Source organism: Abramis brama, assembly GCF_963993115.1.
Source record: "Abramis brama genome assembly, chromosome: 13".
NCBI classification, from domain to species: Eukaryota; Metazoa; Chordata; class Actinopteri; order Cypriniformes; family Leuciscidae; genus Abramis; species Abramis brama.
The window spans coordinates 10,170,864-10,192,682 of record NC_139975.1 but is presented as its reverse complement, the minus strand read 5'-3'; the positions used below and the strand labels follow the sequence as shown (position 1 = coordinate 10,192,682).

General features: G+C 35.7%; 2 protein-coding genes across 3 annotated transcripts; both read right to left on the bottom strand.

Moving 5' to 3' along the window:
- Positions 1-1,268: 1,268 nt before the first annotated feature.
- Positions 1,269-12,454, bottom strand: cnot6b (CCR4-NOT transcription complex, subunit 6b). Of its 2 annotated transcripts, none has more exons than XM_084134093.1 (12): positions 12,263-12,454; positions 11,095-11,216; positions 10,776-10,962; positions 10,205-10,290; positions 10,009-10,113; positions 7,990-8,058; positions 7,745-7,902; positions 7,216-7,370; positions 6,945-7,099; positions 6,041-6,274; positions 5,593-5,795; positions 1,269-5,208 (listed from the first exon to the last, which is right to left on the bottom strand). In XM_084134093.1, the coding sequence occupies exons 2-12, from the start codon at positions 11,204-11,206 to the stop codon at positions 4,996-4,998; spliced, it is 1,677 nt and encodes a 558-aa protein (XP_083990219.1). In that variant the 5' UTR covers positions 11,207-11,216; positions 12,263-12,454; the 3' UTR covers positions 1,269-4,995. The 2 variants fall into 2 exon arrangements, with proteins under 2 accessions (XP_083990219.1, XP_083990220.1); XM_084134094.1 differs by having other exon boundaries at positions 2,520-5,208; positions 6,041-6,271; positions 12,263-12,440.
- A 794-nt stretch (positions 12,455-13,248) lies between these two features.
- On the bottom strand, positions 13,249-20,856 carry simc1 (SUMO interacting motifs containing 1). Its single transcript, XM_084133465.1, has 10 exons — positions 20,494-20,856; positions 16,740-18,038; positions 15,609-15,862; positions 15,262-15,331; positions 15,005-15,168; positions 14,800-14,892; positions 14,116-14,247; positions 13,867-14,023; positions 13,684-13,768; positions 13,249-13,530 (listed from the first exon to the last, which is right to left on the bottom strand). The coding sequence occupies exons 1-10, from the start codon at positions 20,620-20,622 to the stop codon at positions 13,307-13,309; spliced, it is 2,607 nt and encodes an 868-aa protein (XP_083989591.1). The 5' UTR covers positions 20,623-20,856; the 3' UTR covers positions 13,249-13,306.
- Positions 20,857-21,819: the final 963 nt, after the last annotated feature.

Below are 21,819 nucleotides of genomic sequence, written 5' to 3'. Positions count from 1 at the left end.
GTTAGTTTATTCTCCTCAGGCAGTCCTGATTCACATGGTGTCACAGGCTGGATACAAGGCATGAGGCAAGCCAGGGGGTGCATCTGATTTTGTGATTTAACTAACTTGACATGTACTGGTTTCAAGCAAGAGGCATTTTTTCCATCGGCAGACTATTCACCCTATTTCTACGGTGCAGACGGATTGCTGAAGAGGAAGCAAAGTAAACAAGCATTAAGGTAAATAAAACTTCTAGTTTTTATGTTTAATGTAATTTCCATTGAAATTTACTAGCAATTATGGAGTGAAAATTGTTTCAAAGTAAATCCTACAACAGTTTTTCTTCCAGCGTAGCACAGGAACCTGCTTGAAAAAAGTAAAAAAAAAAAAAAAAAAGTAATGCTGTGAAACTGCCATGAATGAAAAAAAGTGTGCATCTGCAAGGATAGCAGAAAGCATTGCCACCCTAAGCCATTGTTTTTAGGATATATATCTATATCTAGCTATATCTATCTATCTATCTCTAAACATTCTAGTACACCCTAAAAACAGACCCAGACTTTGTAAAAAGGTATAATAGGACCCCTTTAAATGATAGGTTTCATAGGATTTCAAAAAGGATGTTGTTACAAAACATGCATTTAAAATTGAAAGTAATAAATTAATTTTTAGACTGTTACAGTGAGACACATTTTTGTCATTTAGCACAATATTTTTATTAAAATACTAATTTTATTGACAAAACTTATATTTCTGTAAAAGTAAAATGGACAATATGAAATCAAGGAAAACTGACTACATTCAAAGAACATCAAAACTATGACTACAAAAGAAAAAAGCTATAAAAATTAACACCGCACAAGATTATTGCTAAGAAATCCTCCACTGTTCTGACTTGTTATCATTCTGTCCAAAAGTAATGTTTACAAGAATAAGCAACGGACCACTGAGAAAAGAGGTTCATGAATCAGCATCAGTGTTGCTAAGAGCCATTTAGTTGTTAAACCCTAAAGACCGTTTTGTGTTCTCAGCTCATATTTGAAACTTTTGGATGTGTGGTTGTGGCCTGTTACGGTCCATCTGTTCACATGGCACCACCTTGTGGATACCTCATTAAAGAGAAGAAACCTAAAAGTCACTACTAAAAGTGCCAGAAAGTAATAATAATAATAATAATAATAATAAAGCATTAAGCTAAAAGTAGCATACTGAACACTGTATTTATATGATCACATTTTGCACATTCGCCAAAAGGTACAAAGAGGCAGATTTGAAGAAAATACAACAGGTCATGAAGCAGAAAGAATTTATTATCAACCATATAGGAAAATACATTACTGTAAAGGAACTTCTATGTACAGATCTCTTAAACTAAAAATACAGAGAACGGACAGAAAATAGTTGCTTACCATTCTTTTCCAGAGATTTTTTTAAGAGCTGCCTTTTTGGGGTTTTATTAGAGACTGAACATTCAATGAATATCATGAAAGCTTTTCTTTCTCTTTTTTTTTACGAGTGTGTATCTCTGCTGGCATTATCTTGAATGGTAAACAAGAGTTGATCCCATGTACTACATAATGGCTCATGACAGTAAGTACAGTGTTAGTCAAAGAGAAACTACAATAAAAGGTCATTGGCCTCTATGAAACACACGGTAGGTAAAAATTAAAACGGCCAGGCTAATCTATCAATTTTATTGCAGCAGGTTTTTAGTATCAAAAACAAAGGCTGGAAAACATCTGTTATAATATAAAGGGTAAAGCAGGAGGAAAGCAAGAGGTAATGAAAAATAAAAGAGGTTTGATTATAATTTGCAGTTTCTCACTAGTTTAAGCGTAGATGTTGGATGTGTACTACTGAAATTAAGAAAATACATTGACATTTAAGGTCTTTGTTTGGGAAAGATGAATTAAATCAATTTAACATGGGTCTTTCAATTTAGTCTCCATTACCTATTCTGTTACTTCGATCATTTTAAGTAGGTACAATTTCAGGTACAACCACTTAGTTATCACTGATTGAAACGCACCAATATTTGAAAGGTCTAATACTTTACCATACAGTTTATGTAAGCGAGAAACATCTCCGATAACACCTGGGGCCGGTCGCATAAACTGCTTAGACTAGTCTTAAAAGATACTCATCTTATTTTATTTTCTTCAAGACTGGTCCTAACTTTTTAATGTCAGTTAAATAAAAAGGTTGATTGGTCTAATTTGAATCAGAAAAGTAAAACTGATTACCTTTTGACTAATTGCTAGTGTGTCAAATTAGTTTTTAAGACAGTCTTAAGTCCGTCTAAGTTTATGCAACTGGCCACTGATGTCAAACTGCTCTCCATCATGACATTAAACTGCACGAAAACTTGTCTACTCTCAAAGCAGGATGCCCTACAGATTTAACATTATCCATCTTTGGGCACCTACTTCAGTCAGAGGAGCAAATTTGTTATAGGACCAATAAGCAATGCGAAACAGATCGTTAAAAAGAGACACCAATAATACAGGAGAATGCATTATATACACACACCACACAACTCATTTGTTTTGTAGAAAGGAAATATTCAATGCACATTTTATTCACATTTTACAAAAAGCTAATCTCATTTCTACTATAATACCATTAACAATTCATGGTCACTTAAGACAAAACAAAAAGCTAAAGAATATTGTGAAGAGGCCCCGAATAACAGAAGACTGCTCTGGTTCTTACTGCTAAAATAAAACAAGACGTAAAAGCGATACTGCTGCATTGTTGAAAGAAACCGATTTGTGACATGTTGAACGTGTGATGGTCATGCTGACATCAGTTTAGTGGACCAAAATAAATTAAGTGCTAAACATCCAACCACAATCAGACATCCTTTACAAGTCTTAGAGATGATAATTTGGTCCCAAGGCTCAGAACTAGGTTAGGAAGATAGTTTCAAAATTAAAAATGCCACGTGAAGTACCATAAGAGGATAATCTAACTTTTACAGTTGGCTTCAGAAGAATGTATCAAGCTGGCACTAAACAGGAAATATTATGGCCATTTAAAACCGATTCTAGACAGATGTAAATATGGAAATGTATACACAGTCTTGACTTTAAAATGTGTGTTGCAAAAAAAAAAAAAAAAGTTCAGAAACGCTAAAGTTGACTTTAGCATTCAAAACATTCTTGAAGCAAAAATAAGTGTCCTATACCTGATTTCATGAGACTCTTAGACCTCAAGAAGATGAAGATGCACTGATAGCATGATGCAATCCGAAAAATAAACTACGTAAAATTTCCACCACAACAATAGTAAAGGGTTTTTTTTTTTCAAGACAGGTTGTTGCAGGTGGAGTTGTGCAAAACAGAAACACAGATGCACTATATATAAAGGAATGGCAGAAGTGTTACTGACTTGACTTCACATAGACAGATGGCATGTTACGGAGCTTCGCGACTCCACTCCCTTTACATATACAGCACCAAGACACACTGAAAAAATAGTTTGAGATGAATGATTGAATGGACAAGAAAAGCATGTACTCTGAAAGTTACAAAATAAAATATAAAAAAAAGTGCAAAATGAGCAATGAGTGCAAAAGTATGGCAGTGAGAACCAGGAACAACCTCTTTGTCTTTTATACAAGCTGGTTTGAAGTTTTTTGATTATTTTTTTATAAAAAATGTAGCTTACAACACAATCTTATTTTTCTGAATTTGGATCATAATTTATTCTTAGTACAAAAGAACATTTAATAAAATTTAAAAAAAAAAAATATTCTTGAATGTGGCTCATATACAATCAAGTCAAGCCTAAGTTTTTCTGTTAATATATTCAATTACATTTTGTACAAAGACCTGGGAGAACCCCTCTGATACAATGTAGGGGGTGGTAACGGCTAGGTTGGAACATTACTAGCCTCAAGAACAGTGCTACAGATCTTTCGAAGACGTGTGTAATGAGAGGATAAAAAGGTATGGGAAATCCTTTTCAACCTAATATAGTGACAAATCGCTGGTTAAAAGACTCCCTATATAAAACCTCCCTTTCTAATAAAAACCTCCCTTTTATAACCACAGTGATATCAAGCGCAGTTTATATTATTCACATAGCCTGTCGGACAAAGAACCTACCCCCATAGAACTGGTTAAAACAATAGTGCGCAAAAAGCAGTGCCGCTGAATCGAGACCTCTAAAATAATTTGGTTTACATATTAAGCTCAAACTCCCATCTGAGGGAGAAAGAAAGACAAATAAGTGCTTTTTTTACATTATATAAGCGTGTAAAAACATTCCCTAACAGTGCACTCGCTTAGAACGTATAGAGCGTTCTGAATATTGCACCATTGATGGAAGATTAAAACATCAGGAGATGAAGCACCGATGTAGAGCGAGTTTCAGCACCGCGCAAGTGGAAAAGCTTTTGGGGTTCCATTCTCTTTCCCGGTTGGGGACAAATTTTACTTACTGAGTTTGGTCTGCACAAAACATTGGTCACTCATCCAAAGGCGAATTATGCAAGTGTGTCTGAAATTAAATTCAACTGCTAGCAATGTCTCTGTTCAGTGGAATGTCAACTTTAAAAAAAGCGTTTAAATTGAGGCTGAATTCATGAAGAAATTGGTTAATGCTTATTTGCAGAAATATAATAACGGCTGGTTATAGTATTAATATTTGACCATAAAAGGAACTAAAACAATCTGCAATCCCTTTGAGTGTGTGACCAAGTCTTAGCCTCATCTTACAGTTGATACATTGCATGCACACAAGCTATGTCCAACAATAAAAATAAAAAAATTATGATAATATATCAGCTTATGGGAGGGATTGATTCAAAAAAATTAAAAAAATATCTATAGCTTAACAAATAGAAGAAAAAAAAACTCAGACAAATTGGAACATGTTGGACCCTAAAAATTAATAAAGGTAGAAGAGAAAAAATATGTATATATATAAAAAAAGAAACAGCTTAGAGGTTTTATCGTTTTCAAAAAACTTGAGTTGGGACTCTGCAGCGCCACTAGTGCCCGGGAGGGCTCACTACCTGTGTCCAGGTAAGTGGATCCCATTAAGAGGGGGAGGATAAGGCAGGACCAACTCCAGTTGTGCAAACAGGGAGAAGTGATCTGAGGGGATGTGAGGGTGTGGGCAACCACTGATATTGTTATCCAAGAGCCAGTTTGTGTCCAAAGGCCCGAGGACACCCAGCAAGCTCAGTTGTGGCCTGGAGTAGAAGATGTAGTCGATGACACCCTAAATTGGGTTTAAAAAAAGGGAGTTGTGAGCACACACAGTTGAAGCACACAACAAGAGCTGTTTTCATTCTTTCTGCTGTTCATCTGTTATGTTACCGCACATGGCAGAGCAAGAAATGGCACGACATGACACTGCATGCATGTCAAGTTAACAAAATGAAACGCTATAGTCAATATCAATACATCCATCCCTGTTTGGAGAGTGAGATTTTGGACCTAGAGTTTCAGATACAGAAATGGGTGCTAATGACACAGTTTAAAAAACAAAGTTGTATCAATACATCATTTTATAGTAAATATCATCTTGGTATTGATACTTTTGACATAACTAGTTGTAAACTAGGAACAATGGCGGTCACTTTAATTAGCTCACTGTACTTACCTTGAAGTCAAAAGTGTAATTGGTGTAAGGCATGAGCCCATTCTCGTAGGCACTCTTCAACTTGAAACCATGCGTGATCCTTTCGCTAGATGTGCTGATCTTGCCGTTGCAGTTGAAGTTGGTCAGACTGTCGCTGTAGCGCAGCTCCTTGAAGTCTTTGTGTGTGCAGTCCACCCCGCCTGTGCTCAGGTACTCTACAACACCTACAATCAGAACCGAAACTCATTAAACATGTCTACAGACGCAACTATTAAACAGATGGTTTAAGGACAACATGAAATCAATCTATTTACTTTGTCATTGGTCTTATTTTGTAGTATACTTTTTTTATGGCATTTGTACATAACTGTGTCAAACTCACATCAGTCAATCATTTATTATAGGACTCAAAAACACACTTTTAACAACACAAATGAGAAAATGAGACTGTGGCTTTAAGGCGGCTTACCCGAGTCAGGAAGTGAGTTGAGGTCAGCACACAGCACTAAAGGGATGGTGTTGGTTTCTCCAGACACAGAGGAGAGCTTCAGACTGCGGGAGGCCTTGTCTATGATATTCTTCACCTCTGACAGGAACATCATGGTCTGCACCAGCTTCACGTCAGAGTATTCTGGGTCCCAGTGCATGTGAGCATTAGCCACTAGTAGGAGCTGTTTCTCCATAGCATGGATAGACTTACCTGCTGTAGGAAGGGGGGAAAAAGGCTGTTTGTGAAATGTGGAAATAGGACATTATATTTTGCATAAAGAAATGAACATTGCATCATTTTGTATTGTAGAATTATATTTGAATTATATATATATATATATATATATATATATATATATATATATATATATATATATATATATATATATATACACACACACACATTTGTGATAAGCAAGCACCTTTTATGCTCACCAAGGCTGCATTTATCAACAACAACAACAACAAAAAAACAGTAAGAACAGTAATATTGTGAAATATTACAATTTAAGATTTAAAAAAAATAATGAAATAGAAAAGTTATGTAATTTAATCCTATAGTGGCCAAGCTGAATTTTCAGTCTTCAGTGACACATGATTTGAAACATTTAGAAAACATTATTATTATTATTATTATTATTATTTTTGGAAAGCAGATTCTTTGATGAAAAGAAAGTTCAGGAACAGCATTTATTTAAAAAACTTTTAATGTCACTTTTAATCAACTTTGTGTAACAGTATTAATTTCTTTCTTTTTTTTATAGTACCATTTAAAAGCAATACTATTTTTTTAAATTCCATTTATGTGGGAAAGAGGTTGCTCAATTGTCATAAATAGTCACAATGGGGGGGGGATGAGGGGGATTTATCATGCAGATACTCACATGGCACCTCTATTAACTCATTCTTTAGCTCCAGCAATGCGGCCACCCCAATGTTGTCCTTGGTCATGACCCGATTCAGCATAGCCTCCGAGCCCTCTGAATTGGCCATAGCCAGCTGGTTAAACTCTACTGTGTGTTTCTGCACCATGCTGAACCTAAAAGCAAAAAAACAAAGCTGGTTCCATGTTTTCATTCAAAACAACACTGAAACAAATCTGTCAGACAGAGTCTTACACCACACTTCTCAACACTTGAGTGTTACTTTACTCACTTTTCAGTCTTGTAGAATATTGCACATCCATCTACATGTTTCCTGTCCGATTCAGACATGGTTCTGGCCCGGGATTTTGGGCTGAAGAATCCATCATATCCCTGTTTACTCAGCTCCACAAGGAAGTAGTTATAATACTGTTCTGTCTCCACTTCCTGTGCATGAAACAGCAGACTAAGTGACTCTGACAAACAGTGCTGTCGGGGTAAACCCATTGACTATTCAGAGCTACCTGTTGTGAATCACTGAGCTAAAAAAAAAAAGTGACCTTTAAAGAAACAAAACACATGGAGAACACTTCATCTATTAGGACAGGTATTCTCAAATACACCAGAAGGTTATCAGTGGATTATTATGTGAAGCAAATGCAAGTATTGAAAAAAAATACAATTAAGATACATTTTAAATACTGCATTTTTGTCTGTTCTGAGACATTGCTGTAATTTACTGCACATTGTGCTCTAAAACTAAAAAGCAACCACAAGTTACGTAAGTTGAGTACCCCTGGGCTTGCATAAGTTCTTTATACCTGTAAACTGATAATATCTGCATTGCAGCTGAGGATCTCCTGCATAATGGACTTTTTCCTGTAGCTCCAATTAAGGGCCCAGGACGGGCAGTAGCCATAAAGCTGGCGTGTGGCGTACTTATCACACAGCACGTTGTAGCACATTACAGTTAACAGGGCTGGTAAAGCAAAGAGGAGAGCAAAATATCAGGCAAAGTGTCCTCAGGTTTCGAATTATGTTTCTACGGTTTTCAAGAAACATCTACCTGTTGGTCTCGTCCTATCAGGCTCCTGCAGCACAATCCAGGATCTGGATGGAGGTTGCTCTGTTGGGACTGTGAAGGCAAAGTATATGCATTTCAGGACAATAATTTGAATTTAATCTGTAAAGGTAAGAAAAAAAGAAAAAACAGCTGTGCAATTCTATAATAAATGGTTTTTGATTTTTCAGTTGAATCACAATTTAGAAATTGTATCAGCATTTAAACGGGCTTAAAACAAAAGAACAGAAATTTAAAAAAAAATAACAGAAGCTGAATCAGAATTTGAAATTGAATCAGAACGGAAATTGAAATTACTTGAGTTTTTAAAACACCAGCTTAAATGCTCTCATACAGATAGATACACTAGTTTATATGTTTGAAGGCAGTAGAATAAAATATAAAAAAAGCAAGGATGCATTAAAGCAATCAAGTGTGACATTAAAGACTTTTACATAGTTACAAAACAATATCAATAATAAATGCTGCTATTTTGTACTTCCTATTAATCAAAGAATCCTGTTATCAACATTGATAAGAGGAAATTATTCTTGAGCACCAAATCAGCATATTAAAATGATTTCTGAAGGATCATGTGACACTGGAGAAATGATGCTGAAAATTCAGCTTTGCCATTACAAGAATAAATTACATTTTAAAATATATTAAAATTGAAATCAGTTATTTTACATTGTAATAGTATTTTTATATTTAGACTTTTTGATTGTGCATTAAATCATCAACAAGAGCTTCATGAAGATATTGTGAATATTTGATATAATCGCCCAGCACTAACAGTGAATACTGTGAAACATGGATACTACAGTAATTTTAGAGAGGACATGGACAGATCTTTAGGGCTGGACCCGAATATTTGTTCAGTGGAATTCGATTCTAAATTTTGGGATTCAAATATTCTTTTTTTTCCCCGCACACCTGGCATCCCTCTCGAAACGGTTCTCATTCGCGCTTGAATATGTTTACACTATAAAATCTTTATCCGTTTTTATATTAGGATGGACAGTTGAAGGAGCCCAACCTCGTTATACTTAATAAATATATTTGCTTCTTAGCCTACTAAGTGTTCCCTGGAACTGGAGTATTCTCTATCTAGAGCGCACAACTGCATGAGCTTGTATTTTGGATTAAGCTGCGTTGCTTTGACATTGTGGAAAATAGAATAATATAAATAAAAAAAAATGTATTAGCCTTTTTACCTGTTATTTAGGGCTGTGCCGGTAAACTTGACAACCGCACCACCGGCGGTGGTCCGCCAAAACACATTTTTTAAATGCTGTCTAACTGTTTTACATGAATATTATGGCACAAGTGAAGCAAAGCTTTGTTTACAAAATAAAAAATAGGTTAGCAAATAAATGTTACATCGCAGCCATGCAAACATTTGGATTCATGACAAATGAGAGTTGTGCGTGAGCCCATAAATTTAAGCTTTGCATTTTGCGATCTGGTCTCCCGATTATCAGCGAATTTAACAATATTCCATTAGTTATTCCACTGGACATGGAATCTTTTATTTTCCCAAATGTTCACTCACGTCTCACCTGTTTTCGCAGGGGATTATAAACGTTTCTTCCGTTTAAATGTCTTAATTTGCTCTTCAGACATTTTACAACAAGTAGAAAACGAAGATATTAGAAAAGAGATGGTCTCTTTCTTGCTCGTGTCCCACATCCCTCTCAAAGCACAGAGCGGTAGGCTTAGGCTATATCACGCGTCTTTGTGTGGAAATATAAAACGAATATTTTTTAAATATTTAACTTTATTATATTATTTAAGTAACCTTTATTTACTGATATTTATTTTTAATGCTTTAGTGTGTTGTTTCATTGACGGAAGTGCTCAAATAAACACGCATGTCTGTTACGAAATGGATGTTTGAGCCTTGTTTATTTTTTTATTTCTCTCCGAAATTTATTTATTTATTACTACCGAAGCTCAAAAAAAAGAAGGTATTTCGGACCAGCCCTACAGATCTTAAACAGTTAATTTGTCCGAGACACCTACTGCGCTTAATAGCACCGGCTAGATTGTCCAAAAGGTAGTTCAGCAGTCGCCGGGTGCCATCTGGCTCCTGGTAGAGGCTCATAATCTCTTGAGTGAGTGGATTGCCTGCAGAGACACAAACAAACAGTCAGTAGGAAACCTTCACTACAAAGTGATGATCTCAAGATGTTGCAATCCCCAGAACAATGACACTCACCTTTCAACCCCAGTGTTTGTAACTGAAACAGTTTCCCCAATTCAAAAGGCAGAACCCGCAACTGGTTGTTATTTAAAAGCAGTTCCCTGTGGAAAACAGAAAAAGAATGTTAACGACCAATAAACTAATCAGCTGTGCGCTTAATGCTAGATTAAAAACACAGTAACAATAAAAACTTCTGAATAAAACCTATTGACCAATGTATTACCATGATTTTCATGTCATATGTCACAACCAATTATTATTTTTTTAATCATTGATAACACTTTACAATAAGGTCAATTTTTTTACATTAATGAAATAACTAACATTGAAAAAAAATTTGTATATTTTTAATAACAGATACTCAAATTCACTATTGACCTTTATAACCTCGAGATTAGACCTGGAAATCACAATTTAAACTTTCCTGGCATTCCCATGACTGTGGAAACCGTGTTAGGAGTGATCTAGTTTCATCAAGTGCGGTCATAAGAACGTTTTTCCTTTTTTTCCTCTGTATTGCAAACACATTAAATGGAACAAATGATCTATGGAGAGAATAACACAGCTTTTGCTCCAAGTAGTTCACCTGAGAGACACCATGTTGCCAAGCTCTGCTGGCAGGCTCCTGATTTTATTGGACGACAGGTCCAAGAACACAAGGTTGTGCAGCTTGGCAATTTCAGGTGGGACGCGTGACAGGGAGTTGTCACCGAGGTGCAAAGCAGTGAGGTGTGTGAGTGACCAAAGGCCTGAGCTGAGACTCCGAACATTACCTGAGACAGAAAAAGATATAAATATTAATAAAAAGATCTCTCTTTACTTGGTTTCACTTCCATTGTAGAAGTGATCTGAAGTTAGTTAATCTAAATAGATGTCAATCAGAGGATTTAATTCAAGACACATACCAGTTATTTCAAGCCCATCCCAAATGGATTTTTTCCCACTGTTTGCCTCCTCACTGGACATTATAGTGTACATCCGCCTGGAATCAAGCGGGTCATATTTCTCCTTGGGCATCCCTAGAGCACTGTGTGGGACAAATACATAATCAGATTTATATAACAAGAAAAAATATGCCATCTTAAAGCCTGTTTTTATATATATATATATATATATATATATATATATATATATGCACACACAACTCGTCTGTAAATATAGTTAGACTTTAAAGGCTATATGAAATAAGATTAGCCTAGATAACTAGTCACGAGTTAGATTCAATAATTCAGATAAGACCAAAAAATTTTCAAAAATTAAAAATTCTCAAAACTTTACGAGCTGCCGATCTAGACTGCATCATATGACAGCAGCCCAAGAAATTCGACAGTTCAAAAGGTTAAGCACAGTCCTTTGTTTTCCACAAATTTTCGTCTTACCTTTGTTTAGGTAATAATTAAAAAGCAGCCTAATAAATAAACAGGCAGCTAAATGACATCGCTAACTGTCAAAACAAACGCAACTTGACAACAACTAGCTCCTTACAAGAACAAAACACACCTGTTACACACGCTACAACACTACTTAGATAAGCAACATGTCTAATAATATTTAATCGTCATAATTAGATAATTTCGGGCATGTCAAAGAAGACCAAAGGAAGACATGCCACAAAGAACGCAAGCTAACAAACAACTAAGTTAGCTCGATGCTATGTTAATGCCCCAATTAAACTCATAAATATTTTAAAACGCAGCCTCCACAGAGTGACATAACATGAAACATCATGTTAATCACACACGTTTAAAATAATAAGCACCCAATGCCTCGGTTTAAAAACAAACATTTTACCACAGCTAACCTGGTTTGCTATCAGCATTAAGTTAGCCACAGGCTACTTAAGGTTCAACACTCTAAAAGATATACATTTATCTAATATGTGTTAAATAAACTGATATTTGGGAAATACTGTACACATTTGTTTTTAAAATAATTACACTTTTATCAAATTATATTCTCTTTAAATGAACAAAGAGTAGCTAACTAGTGTAGCTAACGTTATAGCTAACTTGGAAACAAGCCCAAACCGGAACTCGGAACAGCAAATCTTTGCAAATTGTCTTTCAGAATTACCTCCAATAGCATACCAACTCCTGAAGTCAGTTGTTTGTCTCGCTGAGGCTTTAATTCATTCGTTCGTGTCGGCTGTGCAGATACGGGAAGCAGCGCAGCATCATGGCGGAGGATTTTGTGCAGCTGTTGTGCTACTCTCCAAAACAAGGGTCCATGTGCCCATGTCATGCTGTGTCTCAAGTCTCAACCCCTAATGAGCTGCCTCCCTAGAACGCACATGTGGTGCTCAAACATGCTGTCTAGGATGCAGCTCAATAGCATTTGAGACAGTCATTCTACCATTTCATTTGTAATAATGTCGTTTAGTGTTTTGGAAACATGTTTTAAAAATCAAACTGAACTTAACATGACGGATTTTCCCTTTTTATAAAACATTTTCATGAAGAAGATCATTTACTGATGCAGGAAATTACTGTGATGCAGCTTTGAGCAATTATTTTGACATTAAAATAATAATTCACAAAATGATTTACTTACGAGAGAGAATACATGATGATCTGGGTAGCCAGAATTTGGGAAAACTATTCCTTTTCGCACACAAAACCATATAAAGTTGTTATTATTTTATGTCTGCTATTGAAAAGTATATTATAATAATAATGTATTATATTATTTATCTTGTTTGGTATGTGTAGTGAAACAAATTGTATTAAAATAAATGTATTTAAAAAAAAAAAGCAAAGTTATTATAAAAGGTTTAATGACTTCAAGTAATAGGATTTACTATTCTGTTGTTGATTTAGTAAATCCTGCATTTCCATGAGGACAGCATTACTAGGGCTTTGAGCACAAGGCATAATTCTAATTTCTACTAGGATAAAATAATAATTCTCATTTTATCCATTTTGCCTAAAATTGTCAACAGAATGCTTAGAATCTTTTGAAACATGACCTTATATACCCCGACAATTAGCGCTTGTGGTTGTGGCTCTATTTATTATTATTATTTGCTTTTGGCTGGTATGTGTAGTGAACAAAAACTCAAATTGTATAAAAAATAAATTTATTTTTAAAAAAAAATGTCAAACAAAATTATTAAAAGGTTTAATGACTTGAAGTAACACTGGACATGTCAGTAATGTGTTCTTGTAGTTGGCATAGTAATTCCTGCATTCCCATGGGGAGAGCGTGGCCGATGTCATCCGTTGCTCGTGACAGGAAGGCGTCTGCTGCCTCTTGCACTGCTGAGCATGTCACCTGATCATCCCGTGTCCAAATCAGAGCATGGATCCTATCAAAGCGCTTTGTGATGGGAGAGTGTAGGTGACCTGGGGAACAAAGATTGAAAGAAAGGTAAAGAGAAAAACTATTATGATCACCTGGTTTTATCACTTCAAATTTCTTTCAAATGCTTAATTTTCTTTTTTATTTGCCTTATTATGTATAACCTTAAAAGAGCTGTGATAGCACTAGTTTGTCACCTGTCACCACTTCTTCATAGCTGAGCATCAACATCCACAGAAGCTGAAGAAGTTCATCCCATTTTCTCCATTTCTCTGCTCCATCCTGTCACACCATGCAGGGAGATCATATCAGTTCAGCTGTTATGCAGAATAACAATGCAAAATGTTAATCTGGAATAAAACACTGTAATGATCTTTTACTGAGGGTTCTGAAGTCAGTGTGGAGCTCTTAAGGTAGTGTAGCAGCAAGCTTAGAGACATGGGCAAGCGTGTCTTCTGAGAACAAGCCTCATCCAGCAGCAGCTTCAACAACTTGCATCTCAGCAGCTTGCTCTCCAGAGTACTCAACAATAAGAGTCTAAAACAATACAAAGGGCAGCAAAAACTCAACATTCAATTAAGCTCTGTGCAACCTCTAATTATATTGATTATCTTTCTTTTATTGTTCACCTTATCTTCCTGCAAGAACACATTCTGTCAAGCCAACTGAAGAGCTCTTCTGAAAGTTTGTCTGAATTGTAGGTGGGGTCCTTGTCCACCTCTAGGGCCAATGTTAACATCCTCTGAAGAGATAATACAATCCTGTAACAAAGAAAGTAAATGTTTCTCTTTTGCAAAGAAAAGAAGGAAAGTACAATCCAAACTGCTTTCTGTAGACTGTTGTTGTATGGCAAAATATATTTCCCTAAGAATGTGTTATTTTATACTACTGTTCAAATTTTCTGTTATCAATTTAAAATAACTGTTTTCTTTTTTTAATATATTTTTAATTGTAATTTATTTAAAGCTGAATTTCCAGCAGTCAATACTCCAGTCTTCAGTGTCACATCTTTAGAAATCATTCTGATATGCTGATTTGCTGCTCAAGAAACATTTCTTATTATTATCCATGTTGAAACCAGTTGTGCGGCTTCATGTTTGTTGATGCGATACATTTTTATTCAAGCTTATTTGATTAATATAAAGTTCAAGATGACATTTTTTTAAACATTATAAGTGTCTTTATTGTCACTTTTGATCAATTAAATGCATCCCTGCTGAATAGAAGTATTAATTTCATTTAAAAAAAATCTTACTGACCCCAAATATTTGAACATTAGTGTATAATGATAACAAAATGAGCACTTCATATACTTAAGACAATTGTCCTCTTTCTTTGGATATTCCACATCTTTTGAGTTGTTCACTGACTCCTTAGCAGCATTAATCATCCAATTTATTAGATCCCTAAGAACAAGAATCACATAATTGCACACATAATATGATATGACAGTTCATTATTTATTACTGTATGCAAAGTCAAGTAAAGCCGATTGCAAAAATTGGGGCTTAAACTCACCTGACTTGCCCAAACGTTTCAGGGCCACATGAAAGCATCTTCTTTGCAACAGAGTGTTGAAGACATTGAGTCCTGAGTTTAAAATGAAAGTCATCTTCTAAAACCTGCAACACATATTGCAGGAGCATGTACCGGACCTCTGTCCGCAACCTCTTAGTGTCCTCCTTAAGACAGGAAGAATGAAGAGTGGAACATTTAAGAAAATCAGAGCATTACTTATAAATAGAAGTATTTAAAATGTGCTAAAAAGTACCTACCTGATCCTTCATAGCCGTCTTCATCAGTTCCCAATCCCATGGGACTGTAGAAGCATCCACAGGGTGGTATCTGAACATACAAAACAAACTGAAGTTATTTAATAAACATGAATAGTACGTTTAACACCTGAATTTTTTTTGGGGGGGAGTTGGGTGGTGGGTGGGTATTTCCATTATCATTGAACAGGAAGGGCAGATAGGATCACATGTTGGAGCACATACACTAGCTAACAGGGTACATCTCTGACTTTTTCATGAAAATGTAAAATGTTCAGTTAAAATAGTTTCACAAAACTGTTTTAAATGGGGAAAAAACTCAAAGTAGTTGCAGATGTGATCCCACTCACCTCTGAGTCTTCATCAATAGGTTATAGGCCTCTACGACTAGGACATCAGTGCTCTGTGGGTCCAAGAAAATCCCCCTGAGCAGATGTTTCGTAATGTCCACCGGTGGGTAAAACCGAGGCTGAATGAAGTCAGAGAGCAGCTGAAGAGTGCCCTCTGGGTAATTCTCCTCAATAGTGCTGTAAACCAAACTAAGGCTCTGTCGGCACAGGGGCTCAGCGGGACCATAGTGTTCACCATCCTCCTCATCGTCATGCTGTTAAAAACGAAAAGTGACCGACATAGGAATGCTGTATGAATACTGATTTTCACAAAAGTTTTGGCAAGTTCAGGAGACAAGGGTGTCTGGTTGCGGTCACATTTATCGTTCCTGTAAAATCTGCCATCACTCCCTCAGTCATTGTATTAGAAACACTTACACAGCAGCATTAACTAGTTTTCTGAAATGAAATCCCAAGGTAATATAATGCATAATATAGTCTTATAAATAAACATAATATTTTTTTAATGAAAATATATTAAAAAAAACTTTGCTCCTATGTAGATTTCACATTCACCAACAGAAATCATACATTGCAACACTTTTGACGATTGCAAAAATTTTAATGTGATCGTACCTTAAGAGCTAAAGTATGAAGTAAGAGTTTACTGTATGATTTGTTAAAATGAGCTAACGTGGCTAGGCCTATCACAATCATGAATTCTGTGCTGACTATTAGTTGTCAAATAACTATGTCGAATATATAAATATGTCGCTCCTTATGATTTACTTTGATGTTGTGATGATATTTATATAAAATAATATAATTAATTTAACATAATATAATGCAGTCTGATTAAACCCACAAACCCTCATTTCATATGAAATTACAAGTAAATGTGAATTGAACTGAATTGAATATGAGGGAAGTCTTTTGCAAAATGCGACTGAAATTTAAACTGCACAATTATTGCGTTTTTTTCAAATAATTGTGATTAATCAAGAATCTTGACAGGCCTTAAATGTGATTTAAGATTAAGATTTACAGTACATACCGAATAAAATTAAGAAGACACCAATATCATTATTGTGTCTATTGAATGTACCTATTAAAAAAAGAAAAAGAAGCAATGTGCACATCAAAACATCTTACCATCAGTGGAACCATTCCACCCATGCACTGACTTAATTTTCTGTACTGAGCCAGACAAATATGTTGTCTATCTTGTGAGTTGTTTTCAGAGAGATCTGAAACCACATTATCTGGCACATTTTCATCGTCGTAATCGCTGCTTGTCTCCCAAAGCCTGATGGAAGGGCTTTGTGAGAATACTGCATCTAAATCATTTCTCCTTAGCTCTGCTCTCTCTGAAAAGATTGGCGGGGAGGGCTGCGAGAGTAGGAGGCTGAATGTGCTACTTGGTGAGCTCAGCGTAGACAGATCAGGGGAATGTGCCACTGTGTCGCTGGCAAGAATCTCCGTGGAAGTGGGACTGCAGGGTTTACTCTGGATAGATCTAAGTTCAAGGCTCCAGTGGGGCGAGGCCCTAGATGAGGTAGGTATGGAGGGGGAAGAAGGTTCTGGCCGAACCAGAGCATGTAGACCCTCATTTTCACAGACAGTCATCGTTTCAACGTTATTATTCAAAGAAAGTGCATTGGGCATTGATGCAGTAAAAGTATCAGAAGGAAGTTCAAAGGTCTGAGGTGACAGTTGACTGTTGTATGTTGTAAATGGGTGATCCTTATCTTCAGATTTATTGGATGAGTCAGAAAATATATAAGCATCCACCTCACTCGGACAGTAATATGGGCTGTCAAGACTGTAAGAAGAATGAACACTGCCTTCCCATTTCTGTGATGAGTCAAAATTTTCTTTGTTTTCTTGGTCTGTGTCTATGCTGCAGACAGCTGGTGTACTAAGCTGTGTGTCTTTAGTGTTCTGCAATATATCTGCAATAGAGTTCTTTAATACTTCAGATACATTGTTGAAAGAAGTTTTACTTGTATCATTGGAGCTGCAACGTTCCAAATACTTGTCCCAGCTCAACTGCTCAGACGACAAGCTTGAATTACAATTTGTGTCCTCATGCAAATGATTTTCTGTTCTTTGGAGCACGTCTGTGAGAGCGTTCTCCTGAGCGAGTGACTTAGAGACGACAGACTGCACACTGTTCCCTACAAAACACCCTGAATTAGCTACATCTTTTCCAACACTTGTTCGAGATTGTGACTCTAGAGGTTTTCCAAAAGATGCCAGTGTTACATGCACTTTCCTGTCTTTGCTTTCTACTGACGACAGAGTCGGTGACGGATTCTGAAGCTGGACGTCGCCATCATCAGGAGGATCGTCTTCACTTAAATCTATAACTTCTAAGGAGGAGCAAGTATCTCTTCTTGAGCATCTTCGCCTTGGAGGGGTTAACTTATGGTCTGTGATATCAATGAGGACCTGAGACAAACAAACAATGAAGAAAGTAGGAGAAATCAGGAGAAATATAGTGGTAATTGGACTTTTCAATGGCTTACCACCATTATTGGCAACTACAGAACAGGGGCCAGTTGCATAAACATAGCCATTATGATAAGACTGCGTCTTAAGTACTAGTATGACAAACTAGCGGTTAGTCAAGGGGGAATCAGGCTTACTTAGACCAATGCAAACAGACAGGCAGACACAGAGATTCCTGTCTTTATTAGAGAGAAGAATATGTGCAGCCCCCTCTCTCCGAAGCTTTGAATATTCGATGTTCATTACTACCGAAGCTTCGAAGCTCAAAAAATGGTATTCGGACCAGCCCTACTAGTATGACAAACTAGCGGTTAGTCAAGGGGGAATCAGACTTACTTAGACCAATCTATGTTTTTATGTAACTGACTTAAAACAGTTCTGAACAGTCTTAAAGGAAGAAATGACTGACTTGTAAGACTAGTCTTAGCAGTTTATGCAACCAGCCCCAGGTGGCTAATGGACGATATGTAATATATAGCATATAGACAGTTGATTACCATCACAAAATAACACTGAAAGGGAAAGGGTTAGGGTTAAATCCCGTTAACACCGTAACTATATTAGCAGAGTTGCCAACCCAAAGAGGACACGGAGACCGACAGACTAGACAGAGCAGGTTACTTCTGATGTAAAAAAATCTCAGCTCTCAGATTCTGTCAGAATCAGAATCTGTTGAAAGATACAGTACAACTTACCGAAATGTATATTCCTCATACATAATATCGACCAATCAATCAAACAAAGGGATCAATAAAAGAGCAGGAAAGCCATTTAATACTATAATAGGCTATAGCACGTTAGTTGGCTAGAAAAAAAGAGCTATAGAGAGTATTTTGCTAAATATGTGTTCTATATTACATATTTATTATATTTTTACTTATATCATTAAATAAAGTTGTTATTATAATAAAAAACGCATTATATTTAATTTGAGTTATTTTTATACTGCCAGCTGATAGGGCTCTCTGTATGTTTACAGCATTAGGTGAGTTGTTTTTTTCTTGAGAAAAATTAAAGGACAAATCCAGTGAAAAATGAACCTAGGGGTAATTAACACATGGTTACCGAGTCGATCGTTCCCTGCGATGCGTTTTCATGAAAATCGAATGTAAAGAGTTTTATCTTTAAAAACAGATTAGCTTATAACACTAGTATATGGGGCACAGAGTAAGTAAAAGTAAATCGCTAGTTAATACCACTAACAAGGCTCAAAATAGCCTCACACTAACACGGTAGCATAATGCGGGTCCCTACATGCAAACCGAAGCATTGAGAACTTAGCGATTTACTTTTATTTTATTAAATCGAATCACAATAATTGAATTGAATTGAAATAATAAAAAAGCGTAGCTTACCAGAAATTGTACTATGTAAACATTGTAACATGTTGTCACTAAACCTAATAAAATTCAGTTTAGTTACTAAAATGTTAGTGACAATCACAATACTTATTGTGATGCAATTATTTGTTTTACATCCCCCCAATCCCCACTAAGTTAAGTTATAATTAAGTTATAATATGCCGTTATAATTAACATTATAACACTTTAACATCTGAAACGATTTTTAAAACAATATCTTTATCGTTATAGTTATCGTCCTTGTTGTAAACAGGCCTTCATCCCACTTATTATACTGCTACTTAACCAAACAAATAAATACATGGCTATATATTTATTAAAGTTGAAATAGTTTTATTAGCTTACTTGCACAGAAGGTGGAGCGAAAGATCACGATCTGCACATGCAGCTATCATGCTGAGCTCTCAATTGAGCAACGTTTGACCAATCAGAATCACTTATTCCAGAGAACCGCGTAATAAAACAGCAAACGATATGTACACACATTCATCATACACGCTTAAATTAAACAGTTTCACACAATACTCGAAATTGACTAAATATGGTATTCACCAAATATGGTATTATGGGCAATGCCAAATATCAGCCGATTTATTATTATATATAATAATTTATCACATTATTTTATATAACTCTATAGAAATGTCTTGATATCGAAATAATGAAAATGAAATCTAAAAAAAAAAATAATACAATGAATAAAACAAAAATATTTATTTATATACACACACACACACACACACACACACACACACACACACACACACACATATATATATATGTGTGTGTGTGTGTGTGTTCTGAAAGCCTATCAAAATCTCTTAAATAATCGGTGACGTCATTTGCGCGCTTACCAACGTATATGTGTAAAAAGCGAAAAGCACGTGCGGTTGGAAACAAGTGTAAGTTCACGCACACCCTGAACAAATCTCCTATTTGCATGTGTAATCGACAGAAATCGATAAAAGCACAAGCGGACAAAATCAAGCAAGACCTTGAGACTGATAAAGACAAACTGCAAATAGTAAACTTACAGGTGTGACTGGGAGCCATTCTGTTCGGATGAACGGAACTCCATCTTCTTTGTCTTCTTTGTAACTACTTATAACCTCTAAATCAGAGTCGTCTTCGCTGCCCGAGCTGACACAAATAATATCCTCCATAATTCTGCCTCACCCTGTCCCGTCAGTCATGTTTGTGCCGACAGATGTCTTGAGCAACAAAAATAGTGGGTCCAGGAGAGTGCATGAATAGTGCACTAAAAGTTGATAGTTACTGTTGTCAAACAAACCCCCACAAAAACAAAGTAGTCACGCAGGTAAATGTCAATACTAGTGTCACCTAAATGTTTTGGTTTCACTATTGCAGGATTTGATGAAGGAGGAACTTCCGCAAGTGTCGGTTATGCGGAAGTGTGTTTGGATTAGTGGATTTACGGACCGGAGTGATCTATTTATACGTGTCTGTATCGGTATGCTTTTTGTTGCGCTGTACGCAAGCATAAATACCCGTTTGTCACATTCCATATTTATATGAAATTCCAACTTCATAGAATGTAGCGCTATCGAGAATGCAGTTTGACCTGAAGGACATGTTGCTTTAATCTTGCCGCTAAATGAGGCGGGGATGTAGCTCAGTGGTAGAGCGCATGCTTTGCATGTATGAGGCCCCGGGTTCAATCCCCGGCATCTCCACTTTTTTCCCACTTTTTTGTTGTTGTCCAGAATATAACTTGGACTGTTGTCAAAGTCGCGTAATTTTAAAAACGCATGTTAAAATAATGGATTCTATTCAAAATATTATAAAATGTAATTTATTCCTGTGATGGCAAAGCTGAATTTTAAGCAGCCATTTACTCCATCTTTAGAGTCATAACCTCTTTCATTCTAATATGTTGATTTGAATCTCGAGAAACATTTTATTATCCAATTATTTATTATGTTTATGTCCAATTATGGTTGGAAACTTTTTGCTGTTAAATATTTTTGTGGAAACCGTGATAGATTCAAAAGTTTGGGGTAGCCCAAGGATAAGATTGAAAAAGAAATTAATACTTTTATTCAACAATGATGCATTAAATTGATCAAAAGTAAAGAAATGTATAATGTTATTTTATAATGTTATAAAAGTATATTTCAAATAAATGCTCTTACACTAAAAAAAGTTTTATTAAGCTCTAGTTTTTTTACTCATTCAAAATTCATTTAAAACTCATTCTTAATGTATAATCTAAATAATAATAATATTATTCAATTCAATTTGATGGAATTTTACTATTAATTGAAATGCATAAATCTTGAAAAAAGCATCACGATTTCCACAAAAATATTAAGCAGCAAAAGCTGTTTTCAACATTGATG